The sequence below is a fragment of the Euprymna scolopes genome, chromosome 19 (genome assembly GCF_053919585.1).
Source record: "Euprymna scolopes isolate OS-2025 chromosome 19, ASM5391958v1, whole genome shotgun sequence".
NCBI classification, from domain to species: Eukaryota; Metazoa; Mollusca; class Cephalopoda; order Sepiida; family Sepiolidae; genus Euprymna; species Euprymna scolopes.
Genome location: NC_136500.1, coordinates 58,756,199 through 58,776,939, shown reverse-complemented (window position 1 = coordinate 58,776,939; position 20,741 = coordinate 58,756,199). Strand labels below are relative to the sequence as shown.

Sequence of the window (20,741 nt, the reverse complement as noted above, 5' to 3'; positions counted from 1 at the left end):
AGCAGACAAAGATACTATTCATTCCGATTGTTAAACTGTTGTTGAAGGTATCTATGTCTGTTTATTATATGTGCTAAAAACTTACACACACATCTGCAATGAATATTATATAGACGACTATATAACATGTACATGTTTTGTTCACCCTGTTTATATATGCCTGTCATATATACACTCACTACACATAAGCTATACAACAAAACTGTTTAAGCATTATCTCAAAGAGAATTGCTTTCAAACACCTTGAAAAATCTCATCAGTATGCCCCGTATTTAAGAATTCAGGTGATTGGTCATCTCCCTCTCAGTACAGACCAATGAGTCTCCTGTGCTTCATAAGTAAGTTACTGGAATCTATGTGAAATAGAGTAGTCAACCACCTTAGCAAAAGTAACCTTCTTAGTGACATGAAATACGGTTTCCGTTCTGCTAGACCTACAGCAGATGTGCTTACGATTATATATCATAGGATAAATGAATCTCTCGATGGAGGCAACCTTTCTAAGGCAATGGCTCTTGACATCTCAAAGGCCTTTGATAAGGTATAGCATAAAGGTTTACTTCACAAGATCTCCAGCTATGGTATAGCTGGAAATGTCTTCGCAGTTATTAAATCATTTCTCTTTGATAAGTTCATAAGTTCTCTTTGATAAGTTCATAGTTAATGGGCAGAAATCAGAAGCTCACAGTATTAATGCTGGAGTCCATCTTAGGTCCAAATCTCTTCCTGATCTACATCAATGATCTTCCAAATCACATCCTTAGATCATTCGTAGACATTTATCCAGATAACACTACCATCTATAGCAGCACATCAAAGGCCGTAAATGACCAAGTTCTCTCTTTCTCTCTCCTCTGATCTTGAGCACATGATACAATGGGGAAAGAGGTGGCTGGTTACTTTTAATGCATCTAAAAACAAGCTTCTATCTTTACATTATCAACGTTCTGATCTCCATCTGGCATCAATTAAAATGAATAGTTCTTGTTTTGGGGAGGCTCTATGTTTTGACAAGCTTTTAGGCTTGACCTTTACTCCTAATCTGAAATGGCACACATACATCAAATCCGTTGCCAAGGCCGCTGGAAAAATGGTGGGATCCTTCTATTGATTCAGTAGATATCTTACTGCTGATGCAATTCTCTACTTCTATAAGAACCAGGTACGTCCAAGGATTGGTTGTTTGTTGTTGTTTTACGGCATATCAACCACTGTAGGTCATTTAATGCCAAATCATTTGTTGAACTGGGGTAGTTTGTGTTTTTTCTTTTTGGTTGCATAAATTTTTGATTATTATTTTTTAAACTTTAGTTGTTTTTAAGGTTTTATTAGTGTTGTTTAAAGTAGTTTGCATAGTTGTATTTTTTTTTTTTTTTTTTTAGTATTTGATGATTTTATGTGGTGCCACCTTATAAATAGTTCATTAATTTCTTTTGCTGTGTAATATTTATCTTTCAAGTTTTTGTATTTCCGGCATTCCATTAGTATGTGTTTTATTGTTAATTGCTGATTACAGAATGTGCATTTTGGTTTTTCTATATTTTCAATTAAGTACGGGTGTGTTAATTTAGTGTGTCCAATTCTAATTCTGTCCAGAACAATGTTTTCTTTTCATCCCTTTATTACCATTTTGTTTTCATTTTTAATTGTAGGTCGGTGTTTGTGTAGTTTATTTTGGATGCATGTATCCCATTCTGCTTGCCACTTGTATTCTTTCATTTTTTTTACTGAAATCTGTGTATGGAATTTTGATGTTTGTAATATTTCTATTTATAGCTTCTTTGGCTAGTTTGTCAACTTTTTCGTTGCCTGTTATACCAACATGACTTAGTATCCAGGCTCAGACAATCTCTTTTCCTTTTTCATTCACTTTAGTGCATTCGTTTATTATGTCTGTTATGTAGGGGTGTTCGAGATTTTCTCCTCTTAGAGCTAAGATGCTTGATAGAGAATCAGTGTATAACAAACTTTTCTCCTTCGTTGTTTTTTTATTAGTTCAATCGCAATTTTGATGATCTGTAATTCCGCTGTGTATATTGATGCATTGATGAGGAGTCTTATTTGGAGATGGTTTTGTCCATCTGTACATGCTGCACTTGTTCCTTTTGTTGTTTTAGCTCTATCCGTGTATATTACGTTGTATTGTAGATACGTTTCCCTAAGTTCACCAAAGTGGCTTCTATTTATTAGGTTGTTTGTATTATTTTTCTTGTGTTTAGAAAGAGTTAAATCAGTGCTTGGGCTTTTTAATATCCATGGTGGTTTGTTACTTACTGTGTGTGTGTGTGACTTATTAGGGTTTTCATTAATCTGAGTAATTATTTCTTTGATACAATGCCCAAAAGAGGGTATTGTTTTTTGGTTTACTGGTGTAAAAGTTTGTATATTGCAAGTTAAATGTTTTCTCATATGTTGGATTGTTTGGATTACTTTGTAGTTTTATTGTGTATTGTATTGCTAATTTCTGCCATCTTAAATATAGAGGAGGTTCATTGGTTTCTATGTATAGGCTTTCTATGAGTGATTTTCGCTATGATCCCAGACTAAGTTTTAATCCTTGGTTTTGTATAGTTGTTAATTTTTTAAGATAGGATTTACAGGTAGAGCTGTATGCAATGCACCCATAGTCTAATTTTGATCTAATATGTGGATGATATATTTTTAACATTGCATCCTAGTCTGCTCTCCAGTCCGTTTTTGATATTACTTTTAAGATTTTTATTGCTTTTTGGTATTTTTGCTTCAAGTTATTGATATGTGTGTTAAAGTTGAGTTTGTTGTCTAGTGTGACACCTAAAAATTTTATATGTTGTACTTTTGGGATCGGTTCTCCTTGTATTTGGAGTTGTGGATCTAGAGGATATTTTTGTTTTCTACAGAAATGGATACAAAGTACAAAATTTCTGTTTTGCATAGATTAGCAAATGCTGCCCAGTCTGCTTTGTGTAATTTCCATTTTGGGACTTTTCCTTCTGGTATTTTTTTTAAATTACTTTCGAGTATGATAGGGTAGTGATCAATTCCATGTTGGTCATCTAATACATCCCAGTCGAAGTCCATATAGATTGATGGAGTACCTATTGTTAAGTCTATTGCAGACATGAACTATTGGCTGGGTGCATGTAGGTATTTTTGCCATTATTTAATATGCATAAGTTTGTTGTTGATAATATTTGCTTTATTATGTTTCCCTTGTTATTGTTTTGATTGTTTCACCAACGATTGCTGTGTGTATTGAAATCTCCCATTATTATGAAACGAGGTGGGAGTTGGTTGATTAGCATATCTATTTCTTTTTTGTTTATTTGTTGATGGTGGAATATATATCAAGCATATTATTTTACGGTGTTGGTTAGCTGTTATTGTTATTGCTTGGAGTTTGGTATTTAACTGGAGGATTATAGTATATAGTTTTTTTTAATTAGTATGGATATTCCTCCAATTGGTCTATTTGTTGTTGATGTGTGGGTTTTGTAATACATGTTGTATCCTTTGAATTTATATTTGTGATTTTCTTTTAATAGTGTTTCTTGTAGACAAATTGCTGAGGGGTTTTGTTTGTTAATGATTTCTGATATTTCTTCATGATTAGGTCTTAGTCCTCAACAGTTCCATTGTATGAATGTTGTATAGCTGTGTTTTGTGAGGTTTTGTTGTATTTAAGTCATTGGACCGTTTCATGTGTGTTTAGGAGAAGGTAATTGTTTTACCTTCCTAATAAATTATGTTTAAAGAACAAGGCACAATGAAATAACAAATGTCTTTTAACAAGAACAATGAAGAGTAGCAGGAACTGACAGGTCAGATTGCTAAATGGAAAGAAGGAAAAGAAAGTTCTTTTAAGGTCGTCGTCAGTCAGTTAGTACCATGTCATCCCCAGCTGGATAGCAGTTGTCTCAAATTGAGACCGTTGCTAGATATCCGGTTCTGACTGACCGACACTGCTACACGTGTTTGTTGTTTGTTATTTATTATTTATGAGCTTTTTATGAGGAAGAAATATTATTAGTTTTATTAAAAAGTTCTGTAAATATATAAAAAGAACGCACTCAGAAAGACACCCATTTATTTAAATATATTTTGGTTTAAATATGTTCGTTTTATTACTTACATTAAAAAGTTTTGTGTAAATAGAAAAAAGTTTTTTTGTCTTTTTTAATCCTTAAAAGATTTGTAAATATTTAATATAAAAAAAAATGTTTTGTAAATATATATTTTTCCTTTTAAATCTTTGTAGTGGAGTCAGAAAAGGTGAAAGTAGGAACAAGACGACTTGGTGAGAATAAGAAGAACAATTATATCAATCAAGGGTTAGTGGTACAGGAAAGGTTAGTAAGTCCGTGGGGAGCCGTCTCTGTACGACATCCAGATAGCTCTCATTGAGCAGTCTAGACTTGCTGATTATATGCCTTATGGACAAGTCCACCTTAGCGGTTATAAGGGTGTGTATGTACCCACAATAATCTTAAAAAGTTTTGTAAATATATTTTTAAAAATCTTGCTCGTAAACATTCGACCATGTCTGCTATTTGACATGTTACAAACAACCAACGGCAATGGCAAGGTCGAACAACTGGTGTCACTTGAAATGTGCGCCAGTATTCATCTTCTGCTATGGGGTATCTATTCTTTACTTGGTCCAAAAATTATGTACTCCAACCTAGATAACTAGTATTAAAAAACATTTTTTCAATTATAATAAAAATTCATATCAATAAAGGGAAACAACACGTATTTAATTAAAGAATATGAAAGAGTTGTCTTTCTTAAAACTAAGTGTCTGTATAAGTTTAAAAATTGTGCAAAATGACCTCACTGCATCCCAGAAAAGAATAGGTCTAGTTTTCTATAAAGAAATTAAAATTTTGGTATAGTAATTAACAAAGTTATGCAGATAAAAACAATTAGTTTTTACTTGCACTTTTAATAACAAAATTAAAAAAAAAAGTTTTTATTTTATTTGAAATTTTATAAGAAATATATGTTTATGAAATTATAAAAATTTTTTTTTGCATTTAAAAAATATATTTTTTTTTATTTGAATTTATATAATAAATATATGTTTATGGACAAGCCTTGACAACGTCAATTGGAATTTGTTGATGTTTCACCTGCGCCTACTGGCATTGGATGAAACAATAACCACAACAGATTTATGGAAGTATAAGAAAAAAAAGAAAACTTGTAAAAATGCAATAAAAAGAAGAGCACATAAATAGCAGTGATATAGGTGTGCATGAAAAAAGTGAAGGAACTGATTTGCTTTATACTAATTTCAACATGACACGCAAGTACATCATGTTTTTGCCTGAAATGCTTTGGTTTAAAACATCACGATTCTATACAAGCACCAAAAGAATTTAATTTAACAATAATAAAAAAAAGGGTGATGAGAAAAAAGTGCAATTTTACAGAACCCCCACCACACCAAAATCTAGTTTTGATTCTTACCTGATTTTTATCGAGTTCACAATTTTTATACTCTTGTTCACCCTCATTCTGGAATGTGACAATCACAAAACCAACAAAGATGTTGACCATGAAGAATGCAATGACAATGATGAAAACAAAATAAAAGATAGCTACAAATGGCCGATTGTCATAAACTGGTCCCATGCCTTCAAGATGCGAATCAATAGATGTGTAAAGAAGCCTGGAAAAGGAAAAGGAAAAAGCCATTGAGAAAATTTGCATAGGACAACACCGTCGTACTTGTATAGAGATATGAATGCAGTAAATAGACATTAAATCCCACTGTCCTAGAACACAATTTATTTTTTTAATCTATAAGATAATATATAATAGTTCTGCTTATTGCATCTGGGGGGAAAAAAAAAAAGAATAAAATTTATCTGTTGCTGATTTTCTCACAGGCGCTCATCATATGCGCTATGCTACCATAAGAGCAGACCGCTTTTTTACACGGTCTACTCTGGTACCCTTCACTGACACTGGTGAGTAGATTCTTGCTTCTACTTCTTCTCCAATGATCTAGAGTTCTCTCTTACTCTTTGGACTGAAATGGTAAGTCTTCCATATCAAATGTAAACAGTCATCAACAGACTGCATAATAGGAGTTGTTTTTATAGCTTCAATAGGGCTAATTCAAGCCTAGTAGGTCCCACTTTGTTAACTAAGCTCCAACCCATGTCCCATCACCGCAATGTTGCATCTCTGGTGCCTGTTTTACAAATATTTTAATGGAATGTTCTCTGATTAACTCATTGCGCTTGTGCCCCCTTGACATACATATCCTCAACAAACCTGCTTAGCAACAAAATCTTACCCCTTCACTGTTGAGGTCCCTAAATGCCAGAAAGCTTTCTACTCTAATAGTTTCTTCCCTCAAACAGGTAGACTTTTGAATTCCCTTCCTGCTACCTGCTTCCCTGACTGTACTGATATGCAGAAGTTTAAATGTAATGTAAACCATCATCTTGTTAAGCAACATTGAGCCTGGCCAGTACCAGATGGGTGACCATTTGGGAAGGCTAGCCGCTGTATGTACCTTCTGGGAAGGTTGGGCGTGGGGGCAGCACCCTCACCCTGTAAAAATAACTCTTCGCTACAAAAGCATCTACAAAAAGTTGTAGATGGCCGACGCCCCTCCAGGGGCTCAAGGGCTATGGATGGACTCTCTGCTGACTTTGTAAGTGTATCAAAGTCTCCATAATGAAAGTTTCCAAAATAAGAGATGAGGTCAAAACAACGTTATTTTTTTTTTTTTTTAACATATCATGCATACTTCAAGAAATCTTAAAACATTTAATGTTACTTAAACAACAAAAATAATGAGTTGAAAATGAAAACTTACTGGGGCCATCCTTCAAAAGTGGACACTGTAAATAATGTTAACATTGCCATGCTGACATCATCGAAGTTAAAGTTGTTGTTCGTCCACTCTCGGTCATGAACTTCAGGGTAGTTTATATCACCATTTTTATACACAATAAACTGACCCCTGTAAAATGAAAGAAAAACAAAGTGATTACTTATTAATTAAAAACAAAAAAAAATATATATAAAAAAAATTCCAATAAGATCAGAAGTTTTTGATTAAAACTTATGTCGTGATATACTCTTATTTGAACATGCTTATTATATTGGAAAAATGTTTGCTCTTTCAACTTTAACACCATTTTAAATAAATAAAAAAAATTCTATAAAAATACTCACTGGCATTCTTCCATGGTTCGTTTTGAAGAATCTGAACAGCTGTGGAATGTTCCCTAAAATAAATATTTCAGAATATGATTTCAGTTTTAGAATTATAATCAATAAGTATAAAAATATGAGGAATTCTTATGTAGCATGCCCTTGCAGCACTGATGACAATAGTCAATCATCCAGTTCTAAAAAGCCATGAATAATCGAAAAATAAAATAAACTGAAAATGTCATTATGCTTATATGGGCTAATCTGTTATGCAAGTTTTAATTGGCATGAATAATCTATTATATAAATATTACTTAATTCAAGCAAGAATTTTCCTATCAACTATTGAAACCCTTTATGCTGGTAAGATCAAAACCCCAGATACTTTGAAACTTAGAATTCATTAAAATTCCATATTTGATGTTTATTAGGGTGTTTTTTGTTTGTTTTTTTTTAATTTTATTTATTTTTTTTGTAAAAAGTAATTCTATTTCATTCAGTTTTTAATTGGTTTATCCTTCAATAGTCTTTAATCCTGAAGTGAGTACTTCAGCTATTACCAATGAAGTTTTTATAAATTTTTGTATATAAAGGATGTAATCTATTAATCAGCAGAGGTGGATACTTCAACCACAGAAACCTGTATCGCGTAAAAAGACGCGACTGTAAAGCGTCATTTTGAAACACAAATTCATGGAACTATATTTCTACCTTCTCCTGTATGAAGACAGTAAACATGTGTGAACGTTCTCGAAACTCAATATAAAAGGCTTATCCCGCCAAAATTAAAACAGTTCCAGTAATGATTCAGTTATCTGCAGCCAGCTTTTTCGCAGACAGAATAGCCGCTACTCAAAATTATTACCATGTGGACCCCAACTGCTTAAACAAAAAAAGCGGCACGAATAATGCCACATTCACATTCAATGGACATGCAGTATATTTGACATTTATGCTCGTCTGATATTGTTCCAAACTTTTCATCTTACTTTTGAAGATCATTCAAAATATTTTTCACCTTGCCCAGAAAGCTGAGTGTTTTTGTTGTAGTCCTGCTATCATCTATCTATATATATAAAAGGCAAAATGTGTGTGACCATTTCGTGTATGTCTTCAAAAGGCTTTTCTCGCACACGTTCCCGGGTTCGTTACTATCACTTAAAACTGTGTATATAGGTCCTATATAATAATATCTAGGAATTAGGAAACCGCGTAGCGTATAGACTTATTTACGTCGATTTTTACAAAATTATTGCTATTTTGGCTTCTCGCGTGTTGATTGGGCTTTTTAGTATAAATAAAGTGAAACTAAACTCAAACGGATGTGTTCGCGGCATTGCGCCGTGAAAAACGTCCAGAAGCAATCAGCTTTGATCAATCTTGTATATCAGACAGTCAAATTTCGATAAACAAACTCAGACGCTGACACTGCGTGACTTCTATTTGACCTTCTTAATTAGGTCAAATGGAAGCAGCAAAGTTAACTTTTATTACGCACGCCTGTTTTTATAGTTATAGTTAGATAAATAAATTCAAACATGTCTACGCTGTATGTCGCGGTGGCCCAATGGTAACATCGCACTTTTTTTTTTTTCACACATTAATTTCCAACTCAAGAGTACGGGTTCGATTCTCATACTCACCTACCAAAACATTTTTTTATTATTATTTAACCCCCCCCCCCCCGGAGTTTTGATTTACCTCAAGACACCCGGGCATCGCCGGGTACCCCCCGCTTGTCTATTATATAAAGGACAGTTGTTTTTGTGTTTGTATGTTCGCTAAAAACTTTTGTCATCTGCATCAAACCAGAATGAACTTGGTACTGTTAAAAAGAGCAATTGATTGGATGCATAATATTGAAAAATTAGAAAAAAATTGTCAAATTTTTTCAAGTAGAAATGTCATTTTGTGTGAAGTAAAAATCTTGGTTTCGACGCTGTCTGTTAATTGCACAAACAGTTGATTTTAAAAAGATAAATTTGTAACATGATAACATCGGCAGCATCTTGGTCCAATCGATAGCGTGTTCACTTACAAACTTAACTTTTGCATGTTTGTGCCCACTATGCAGCATTTTCTTTCTTTTAATAACAACAAATGATAAGTTATCGTTTTTTTCTCTTCTATTTTTAAACTTTTTAACGCCGATTAAATTTTCGTGTTTTTAGCATATCTTGTTTTTCATTAGTTTTTTCTCCTTTACCTTTTACAATTCTCAACTTTACGGATTGTAAACACAACCCTTTCTAGACTAAGGCGACATTTAGCAAATTTCTTTAAACTGCCGAACAATCACATTGGAAAAGTGGTTAGCTACATTTTCCTGTTTTTATCTCATTTGTTTGTCTATCTTCATATTTTGCTTACAATCTTTGTTTTCAGTTTCGATTCTGGCTAATGGCACCCAAGTCCCATTAAAAATTTTTTTTTTTTGACTCTATAATTTAAAATATCGTATTTAACCATATTTTATGACCAGCCAATGCTGCCCCCCCTCTCCACTAGACTATTATATAAAGGACAGTGGTCTATATGTAAGTCTAGTTAAAACTAAAACATAACACAAACACCCAGAAAGTTGATACTTTCTTGATTATCGTTGCCCTAGATGAATAATATCTAAAATTAAGAAAAAAATTATTCATTTTTGGACTCTAAATTGGCACAGATTTGGTCAAGGAGTCAATTTTCCAACTACTTACTAAAGAGAAATAACTGATTTTTTTTCACAGAGTCAATCCCTTTATGCCAACTCACTCAAGTTGCCCGTGTGTTTATGTGTATGTTCAGGGAGAAGAATAGGCTGAACAGAGGAGTAAGAAGACTGGGGAGGGCGGAAAAAGAAGTTTTGACAGAAAACTGCTACACTTTTAGGATAATGCTGAGTAGCTTTGCTAGTTTCTTGCTAGCTTCTTGCTAGAAGTTGATTCAGATTTGTCCTTTTGTTTCTGTACAGGTTGAAAGCGTGCATAAAAAAAAAATTTTTTAAATCAGAAACAGGTGCAATTCTGTTCCTCCAAAGACTCCTCTGCATTACGTATGACCTTAACATTGTTATCAAAATGGTAATCACACTGGTGGGATTTGAGTGTAGATACCAGAAGTCAGATGGAGTAAATCTGGTGAGTAAGGAGATTTAGCTAATACAACTTCAGCAGAATGAATAAGTATGCTATTCTGTAGTAAAAGTACATCTACTCTGTCTCTTTCCTTCTCTCTTTCTCCATCTTTCTTTTTCTTTTCCTCTTGTTTTCTCTCTTCCTCTTCCCTTCCTTTTTGCTCTTCTTACAATTTTCTCTAAATATGTTAATTTTGCTGCAAAGTCCAAGACTTGAAACAATTCATGATGGTAATCAGATAACTTTCATTTCATCAAAGAATGACTTCTGGTCTCTTTCCATCCATGTATGTACACAATCAGCGTCTTTCTCAAACGGGACAAGATTTCCAAACAGCCTGTATGTGAAGAGTCTTTCACAGAGCTAGTTCTGAGACTAATCAGAGAAATATCCAGTTACAATAACAGAAGTTTTCTGCTGATAAAAAAAAAAAAAAAAAAAAAAAAAAATATACCAAACATTTGTTTGTGAATAATTTTTTATCTGGCATCATTATTTTACCAAATCCTTCTGTTTATAACAAACATGCACACAAATCTTTTTGGGATTGAGACTGTAACATTGGCGAAAAAAGCGCCCCCCCCCCTGTAGAAAACTGCCCAGTTGAGGGTAAAGGAATTAATGTTTTTCGCCAATTTTTCAATATTTGTCATCCAAAGGGTTGAGCTTCAAAGCAATACTGATCTCATGAAAATCCGTCACCTCTTTTGCTCTATTTTGGCAATTTCACATTAAGTCTTGAATTATCGAACTTAGTATCATCAGATCATTCTGCTCTTTAACTATAGTCTACTAATTTCAGTTTCGAGTTGAATCTCTGGTTTTGTTTCATCAATTTAACAAATGCAAAATATTCCCCTAAAGGTTCAGCTTGAAATTTCTTTGAAAGTTTCCAGTTGGGAAAATAAGAGTCATTCAAGAAGTTCTAGATATCACATAGAAAGAGTCAAAGAAACAGGATATAGTTTCCCCCTTGACATTGTCCAACAATGCTCAAGCATTGCACTGGGTTCCTTCACCACGTCTTTCATCTATAAAATTCACAATTTGCAGATCTATTCTTTTACTTGTTTTTTTTTTTTTTATTATTCCTCTTTACTATCAAGCCATCGTTTATCAAGGCCAGGAGACACTTGAGGATGAGAGCTAATGAGAGATAAATTGCCAGCTGAAAGATAAGGAACACTACTGGAGTATGGACACAAATCTATGGTATATACTGATTATTACTTATGGATTTAAAAACGGGCAGTTCTAGAAAAGAAACTTTGTTCATGGAATTTAAGTTTAGTTTTAAGTACAGATAGAGAGTAAGGGGAAATTGTTGACAATAGTTGTAGCTAGACATGTATTTGTTGCGAATATTTTTTTTGTGGGGAGGGAGACATAGATTGAAGCTCAGTCAAGTCCTTGCCATGAAAATAACAATAAAGCAGAGATAGATTTGCAATATCTCTTCTGTGAGAAAGAACTGATAAGGATAAGAGAAGGACCTAGCCTACTAGATTTAAAAGTTTTTTTTGAACTCTGCCAAGGCAGAAAAAAGTGCTCTCAGCAGCTCTTTCCCCGATGTGGCCATCTTAGGACGTATTTGGTTCTTATACAGATAGAGGATTATGTTGGGAGGGAGATACCTTCTAGAGCAGTAGGATCATCCAACCATTTTTCTAGCAACCTCGGTTACAGATTTAATCCAATTCCATTTCAGATCAGGAGTGAAGATCGGTCTCAAAATCTTGTTAAAACGGGGCATTTTCTTTTGATAAGAGCCATTCATTTCAATTGGGGTCAAGTAGGAATCAGAGCATTGGTGGTGTAAAGATATAAACTTAGTTTTGAATGTATTAAAACTAACCAGTCATCTTTTACAACAGTGCAACACATACTTTAGATCGGAGGAGAGCGAAAACATTCCTGTCAAAGGATTTGTTCTAGGCACAAAAATTATCAGCTATCACGCATTATTTGATTTTTGGCAAGCTATTAACAATGATTTCTTGTGCCAAATTAGAGAACTAACTTTGTTTTGTTATTTTATTCCCATAGTTGCTGTTTCATCTTGAAAACTTAAAGCGTGTTGTCCTACACTTCTTGGGATTATTTGATTGTGACTTTAGATTATTTGGGTTATTCAGACTACTATTGGGTGTTTCTTTGTACGTTTCAGCTGATGTAACTCCTGACTTTCTTTAAATGTGTCTCACTGAACTCAGGAATCAGTATGGAATTTTGAATGAAACCCTTTATTTAATCAAAGGAGATAGCTTGCTCTCATTCCATCACAAATGACTGGATAGAAGTCTCAAATAATTCATAATTGTATTCTTAGTATTGCCTGTACTGAGGATTACCTTCAACCTCCAGAAGACAGTCACTTTGCTCATCATGAAACTTTAGTGTTTATATTAAAACATGAAAGAAATGTACAGATTAAATACAAAGAAATTCCATACCTTAAATAGTTGTACGCCTATGACAGCAAACATAAACTGCAGTAAAAGTGTGACTAACATAATGTTACCAATCGTGCGGACAGCTACAATCACGCACTGTACCACGTGCTGCAATGAGAAAGAAAAGTTTCACATAGAAGTTTGTACATACATAAAATATTTTTTAAACATAAAAGTTTGATATAATTTTCATTTCTTGGGATGTGTATGCATATATTCGTGGGTATCTTTCATATACAGTGTGTTACAACAAAATACAATACTTGACAAAAAAAATACAAAAAAATACTAGGATGTGCTGAAGAGAACTGTGCAGTCCTGTATGGGTGAGATCACTGCTGGACATCCCTACATCTTTCAGTTGGACTGTTTCTGTACACAAAGTTAATACGTAGGCATGGCTGCTCAACAATTTCCTTATTACTGGTGAATGAGGCTGTGGTTACATTGAAAAGTAATATAGTATGTAACTAAGTGCTGATAACTAAACTGTTGTGTCTCTGTATATGAAGCTTTTATTGCCTATTTTGTTTTTATTTTTGTCAACAAGTGTCAGATTTTGCTGCAATATTTTCTGTATTGTAAACGATACTAGCCTTGGTGCACGGCATTGCCTGGGTGTTTGAAGGTGTGTGTTGAGCAAAAAAAAAAAAAAAAAAAATGTGGTAGTAGGCAGGCAGGCTCGAACCCATACCGCTAAGGAGGAAAAGAACATGAAAAAAAAAAAAAAAAAAAATGTGACGACTTTGACGTTGCATCCATCGCCAAACTGGAGGTGGTGAAGGTTTAAATTAAGGCTAGTCAATCAAAAAGAGGGGATGACTTTCGAAAATATTGGTGAAAAAAGCGACCTCTCCCTGTAGAAAACTGTCCAGTTGAGGGTAAAGGAATTAATGTTTTTAACCATTTTTTCAATATTTGTCATCCAAAGGGTTGAGCTTTAAAACAATACTGATCTCATGAAAATCCGTCACGTCTGTCGAAAGTTTTAGGCAGACATACAAACATACATACATTTAAACATACAGGTGAGATTTATATAATGGACTAGGGGGGGGAGGTGTTTGGAGGTGTGAGTGGTTTGGGGTAAATCAAAACAAAAGAATAAAAAATCGTTGCCCGGGTGTTTGTTTAAAAAAAAAAACGTTTTGGTAGGTAAGTAGCCTTGAGGCACAGTTGGAAAATAATAAAGTGTGAAAAAAAAAAAAAAAAGTGCGACGTTAACCGTTTGCCGGCCAAAAAATAGTAACGGAAAGATGTTTGAATTGACAAGTGCCCGCGATAAAGTTAACTCCGTTACTTCTAGTTACTTCTATTTGACCTCATTAATGAGGTCAAATAGAAGAAACGGAGTTAATATTTACTGCGGGGCAGGTTTTTTTTTTTTTGGTTTGTTTACTCAACTTTGGCTGGCTTTGTTTCCCCAAGATGTTGGGGAGAAATCAGCTCCCCATAAAAAGGGATTGTCCGAATTGAATAGCAATCGTCTGATATAAGGAATTTTCCTCGCATTAAAGCTGATTGCTTACGTTCGCGGCGTGATTGTTGAGAACAGCGTCTTAGCTTTGAATTAGTTCCGCTTTTTATACGAAAAAGCTGAATCAACACATGAGAAGCCAAAATAGCAATAATTTTGTAAAAGTCGCTGTAAATAAATCTAGACGCGACACGTGTTCCCAAATCCTAGATATTATTATCTAGGGGGTATATAAACACTTCTAAACGATAGTAACGACCCTGGGACCATCAGCGAAAAAAGCCTTTTTTGGACATACGAAAATGCATGCGCCGCAGTTGCCTTTTAGATGACACATTTTATCTATACATTTTATGTATAACATGGTATATCAATTTTATTTACATCTTGTTGAACAACCAAAATTAAAGTGTTAATAAATGTTCAAAGGATCTAGATAAAAAATGTATTTTTGTTTGTATGCGTGTGGACGTGTGTGAATGAGTTTGTGAGACTATGTCTAAAACGTCACTTTATTTTAGTAGTTCATGGCTTATTTACCAAGATGTCAATAGCCAATGAGCTCTGACCAGAGTTTATCTGCCTGCCAAGAGTGTGTTTGTAGTAATACAATGTTATGAATGATATGGGATTTTGTCGGAAGTTGGGTCTCCCACTACAACTGCACTTGAGCTCTTATTTACATAACTGCTGTCCGAATACTCTTTCTTGATTGAAGTCTAATATAGACAACCAATCGAAATTGAGTATTTTGATAGAATTGACCAATCCTAATAGTTCAAAGATTGTTTCTCTGCAACTGTTATTATTTTTGGAAAAAAGGTTCCACAATGTTAATACCACAATGTTAATAACAAAATGAGAGTTAATTTTCAAATCATAATATGTAAAAAACAAAAACATTTACATTAAATATTTTTCATTAAAAACAAAATGAACAAATTTTAAACACACCTTCAATCCTTTTGCTCGGTTGATAGCACGCAAGGGTCTCAACACTCTGAGAACCCTCAAAATTTTTACGACTGATATAGCTTCATTGCTGCAAAAAACAGAGAATGAAGGCAAAAGCAATATTAATGTGAGTTAGAACTAATTGTGATTTAATTTGATACAAAATAAATCCCTTTTTTCTTTACAAATTAATCAAATAAAAAATACCTTTAAAATGATAACACTGTAAATGCAACAAAATACAAACATAAGAATCTTAATAAGTGTTCATAGGAAAATTTAGTTTTGATTCACATTTTCAAAAAAAAAATCTATGAAATTACTTACAAAACATAGTCAACTTTTGTTTAATGCATCTAAAACCTTTATTATTGATTAATGCATTTAAAACCTTTATTACCGTTTAATGCATTTAAAACCTTTATTACTGTTAAATGCATTTAAAACCTTTATTACCGTTTAATGCATTTAAAACCTTTACTGTTTAATGCATTTAAAACCTTTATTACTGTTTAATGCATTTAAAACCTTTATTACTGTTTAATGCATTTAAAACCATTTATTACTGTTTAATGCATTTAAAACCTTTATTACTGTTTAATGCATATAACATACATTTATTACTTTTTAATGCATTTAAAACCTTTATTACTGTTGAATGCATTTAAAACCTTTATTACTTTTTAATGCATTTAAAACCTTTATTACTTTTTAATACATTTAAAACCTTTATTACTTTTTAATACATTTAAAACCTTTATTACTTTTTAATACATTTAAAACCTTTATTACTTTTTAATACATTTAAAACCTTTATTACTTTTTAATACATTTAAAACCTTTATTACCGTTTAATGCATTTAAAACCTTTATTACCGTTTAATGCATTTAAAACCTTTATTACCGTTTAATGCATTTAAAACCTTTAATACTGTTTAATGCATTTAAAACCTTTAATACTGTTTAATGCATTTAAAACCTTTAATACTGTTTAATGCATTTAAAACCTTTAATACTGTTTAATGCATTTAAAACCATTTATTACTGTTTAATGCATATAACATCCATTTATTACTTTTTAATGCATTTAAAACCTTTATTACTGTTAAATACATTTAAAACCTTTATTACTGTTAAATGCATTTAAAACCTTTATTACTGTTAAATGCATTTAAAACCTTTATTACTGTTAAATGCATTTAAAACCTTTATTACTGTTTAATGCATTTAAAACCTTTATTACTGTTTAATGCATTTAAAACCTTTATTACTGTTTAATGCATTTAAAACCTTTATTACTGTTTAATGCCTTTAAAACCTTTATGACTGTTTAATGCCTTTAAAATCTTTAATACTGTTTAATGCATTTAAAACCTTTAATACTGTTTAATGCATTTAAAACCTTTAATACTGTTTAATGCATTTAACACCTTTAATACTGTTTAATGCATTTAAAACCTTTAATACTGTTTAATGCATTTAAAACCTTTAATACTGTTTAATGCATTTAAAACCTTTAATACTGTTTAATGCATTTAAAACCTTTATTACTTTTTAATGCATTTAAAACCTTTATTACTTTTTAATGCATTTAAAACCATTTACTACTGTTTAATGCATTTAAAACTTTATTACTGTTTAATGCCTTTAAAACTATTTATTACTGTTTAATGCATTTAAAACCATTTATTACTGTTTAATGCATTTAAAACCATTTATTACTGTAATAAACTCCAAATTAGGAGTGTTTTTATGTTCATATTTCATCTCATCTCGATAGATGCTTCATGAATTACTTGCAACTTTTGCTATTTGTTTCCATGAAAAATTGAAAGGCATTCACAAAATGTATAGCCTTAAGCCTGAGACAAAATTAAAATAATGAAAATTGAGTATATATATTACTAAAAAATTAAATTCAATATGGCGTAATGGAAAAATATAAAGGTAACTGCAGCTTCTCTTCCAATTTTCGGACTTGTACCATGTCACATCACATTTCAATTCCTTTTTCGGATTGATTGTTGCTATTTCTTCTGATGAGTTAAGGGCATGATAGATTCACTAATTGATATAATAATTAAGTGATTGATTTTGCACTACAAAACAGATACTGTCAAGAATTGTATAAATCAACTGATTTAAAGGAATAAATTATAAGATAGTCAACATCATGAATTTTGGAATATACATTTTTGTCATTTATTCTATATATAGCTATATATCTGTAATCACATTGAGCTTCTTATATAAGGATTGGTATATGGTAAGAAAATATATTTCTATATAAATATATTACTAAAACTATAGTAGTAATATCTGATGTTTGTTATTTTATCACCATACACTTTGCATTATACATGGATATTTTACATAGTAGGAAAATGGGGAGATAAAATAAATAATAAAATGTGGTCAGTAGAATGGAATGATGTAAATAATTACATTTTCAATATCAATTTTTCTTGTTAATATATATATATGAATTTAAAATGAAAAGGAAGAAATAAAATGCTTAATGATTCATCTGTTCTGTACATTTTATTCAAGAGATTGTAGATTTATATATAATTATAATTTTAGCTGTTTTCCAATGTGAAATATTTCATTTCGACTTCCAGTTAGTGTTGAGTAATCCGGATAGAAATGTAAACTGTTTTGTCACTGTCTTTTTGTAGTTATTTCATTCATAAATTAATTTGCGGGCGGTTTTTAATTGTGGGTTATTATATTTCAGTTTCCAGAAAATGTTGGATCATCAGGAGAAAATATGCATTGTTTTGGGGCCAACATTTCAATAGCTTTTTTTATGCGTATCACCCCCTCCCCCATGTAAGGCCCTATTATCTGAATTACAAGTAAACGAACTGTTAAAATCAATAAAAACTGGATGTTAATGGCTGCCAACTTTTGTTTTGTGCAACACAATTATTCCTCTCCAGTCAATTCAGTTCCAGTTTAATTTTAAATGTGCTTTTCAAACACCACACAGTAGTGAAAATATTGATAACACAATATTGACAAAAATGATTGCCATAACAATTAATGAATAAGCTGAAAGTTTTTGTTCAGTTTTTATTCTAGAATAGAATGCTCTCCCATCTTTCTATTTGAACTAAATGTAGGAGGAGAAGAGTTGGATTTATGTCTTCCCCAAGAGTATTAATGAAACTGACACAATAGCTCTCTCAGGATTCAAACATTACCACTGAACCAATTTCACATACACAAACAATATTTTAACTACAGAGTTGTGTAAATTATGCATTTTTATTCCTGAAAATAATTTTTACATGAATCAAAAATGAACATAAATTCGATTTACCATTTTTTTTTGTTCTGAAGTCAAATAATACTAAGTCTGATTGTAAAATCAGAATGCTAAACAAAGTTTTTCATTCCTTGTTGAAAATATCTGAGTTTGGGACAAAAGAAAATTGCCTTTTCCCAATTCTTACTCCTTAAAAGCTTATTCATTAAGAAATGGTTCAAATGATTGAATGCGATAAAATATATTAAACTAAAGATCGTCTGCAATTATTAATTATATTGTCAAGAATGATCAGCATTTTCTTGAATTTAAACTGAAAAAATTTTGGGGTAAAAAAAAAAAAAAAAATGATGTTAAATACATTAATGAACGTGAAAGAAGCTGTGTTAGTTTGTGAGTGTCAGCTAAGTTAACACTGTCTTATTTCACGCACACACACAGATGTATACACACCGTTATCAACAAAATCTATTAAAAAAAAAATGTTCACAAGTAAAAAAAAATGACCATTTAGATTAATGAATGATTTAAATAAACTTTCAGATGAGATCGTTTGCCTAGGTTGAAGTGAACATGGTATTAACATTTAAAATAAAAAAGATTAAGTTAAAAAAGATTTGTCAATTGAAAGAAAACGAAACCAATAATAGAAAGAAAAAAATAAAGACATGTCATTTAAGTGAGAACATTTCAACCTTGAATGTTTACCTGTTTTTACATATTTCAATATTGATATTTAAAACAAATTCACTTATCTGTTTCGGTTTTTGTCATTTCAATCTGAAACGCTTTGTTAGAATAAAATGTTATCTTATTTCACATGTACGAAACATATATTCTGAACATAACCATCATTAGAATGAAAGGCTATGACCAAAATTACAGTTAACACATTTATTACAGTTGACGTTTATGAAATAACAGCAATGTGCATTATACAAAAGAATAAAATATCAATTCTTACTCTACTTTTACGATAGGATACATCGATATGCAGGAAACCCAGATACTCTTCACGCTATAGGAGCATCATGAGAGAGGTCTGACAACAGTGAATTAACAATACTCTCTTGGTTCCTTTCAGGCACAATCAAGGGGAAACAACTCAATTGTGCCCAAGATCAGTGCACTACCAGAATCGGTTCTTTACAGCTTTGACATCGAACATTATTTGTAAATTTATGCTTACTTATGCATATGGGCAGATTTTCAAACATTGTTGTTTTTTGGAATATAGTTTTAATCAACTCTGATATTTATACAATGTTTTCAACAACATACAGCCCAGTTTTACCCAAACGCACTGGTTGTTTGGTTGCCAACACAAACTGATTAATTTTGGTAAAAGGTTTTGTGTTTCAAGTTCTTAATATCTTTAAGCATTTAATAAATCTAATTTTCTATACAAATGATCTGCAGATTTTGTTTTAATGATGTCTATTTTATAAATGAATAGTCTCTAAATAGCAGATTCTATTTAACCTACAGATTGGATTAACTAGTACTTCAAAGTTGTCCTGGAAGCAATGATAACTAAGGGGTGATTTGACATCCCCTATCCCTCGAAGCACCAAAAAATGGGGCCTTATCACTAGATAGAATTTTGTGTCATACTCAGAGAAAGCTCGAATATTTCATATGTTCAAAATTAGGATACAAAAAAAAAATGTAGAAAGAACTTGGAAAGATACATTTGGGGTGGTGAATACTTTTCCTATGGGTGTCCGAGACAGTTTTATGCCTTTCCAGGGATTAATTTAATTTAACCTTTAGATGGAACCTTAACAAGTAATACTACTTCGGATCAGAGTGTATTTGGGTCTAATGGCAACTATAAATAGAATCACCAGCCCCACGCTCAAATACTCTTGCATGTTTAAATTCAATGATTTGGATTTACATTTTAAAAAGAATAAATCCTCAAGCATAGTGTGACTGGCATAAGCCAAATATGGACTCTTTTGTAACATGTATTTTGATTTGGCTTTAGGCTTTTTATTAATACTATGGGATTATTTTCCTTTAATAAACTCTCTTCCGATACTGCATCTACCGATTAGGTTTGAATAATTTAGCATATGGATGAACCCTTTCAAATGTCTTATTCTTCACTGTAGCTCTCTATCAATGTTGTATTCCACATAGCTGTCTCCAGGACTTGAACTCAGTATACCGATTCAATAGTCCACAGCAGTATTGATTGCACTAATCACCCACCCCTAATTAGAAATTTAAAACATGTTAAACACATAATGAACATTTAAAACAAAACAAAAAAAAAAACAAGAAAAAAATTTATGCAAAAGAAA

At 32.0% G+C, this 20,741-nt stretch overlaps 1 protein-coding gene across 16 annotated transcripts in view; it reads right to left on the bottom strand.

Moving 5' to 3' along the window:
• The window catches only part of LOC145303601 (muscle calcium channel subunit alpha-1-like), a 1,244,232-nt gene that overhangs the window by 253,423 nt on the left and 970,068 nt on the right, over positions 1-20,741 (bottom strand). For all 16 annotated transcript variants that reach the window (XM_080145164.1, XM_080145154.1, XM_080145170.1 and 13 more), the window contains exons 23-27: positions 15,162-15,249; positions 12,731-12,838; positions 7,177-7,229; positions 6,815-6,961; positions 5,452-5,653 (exon numbers count right to left, since the gene is read on the bottom strand). In XM_080145164.1, coding sequence (XP_080001290.1) covers positions 5,452-5,653; positions 6,815-6,961; positions 7,177-7,229; positions 12,731-12,838; positions 15,162-15,249 — 598 coding nt within the window. The remainder of the gene's footprint in view (positions 1-5,451; positions 5,654-6,814; positions 6,962-7,176; positions 7,230-12,730; positions 12,839-15,161; positions 15,250-20,741) is intronic.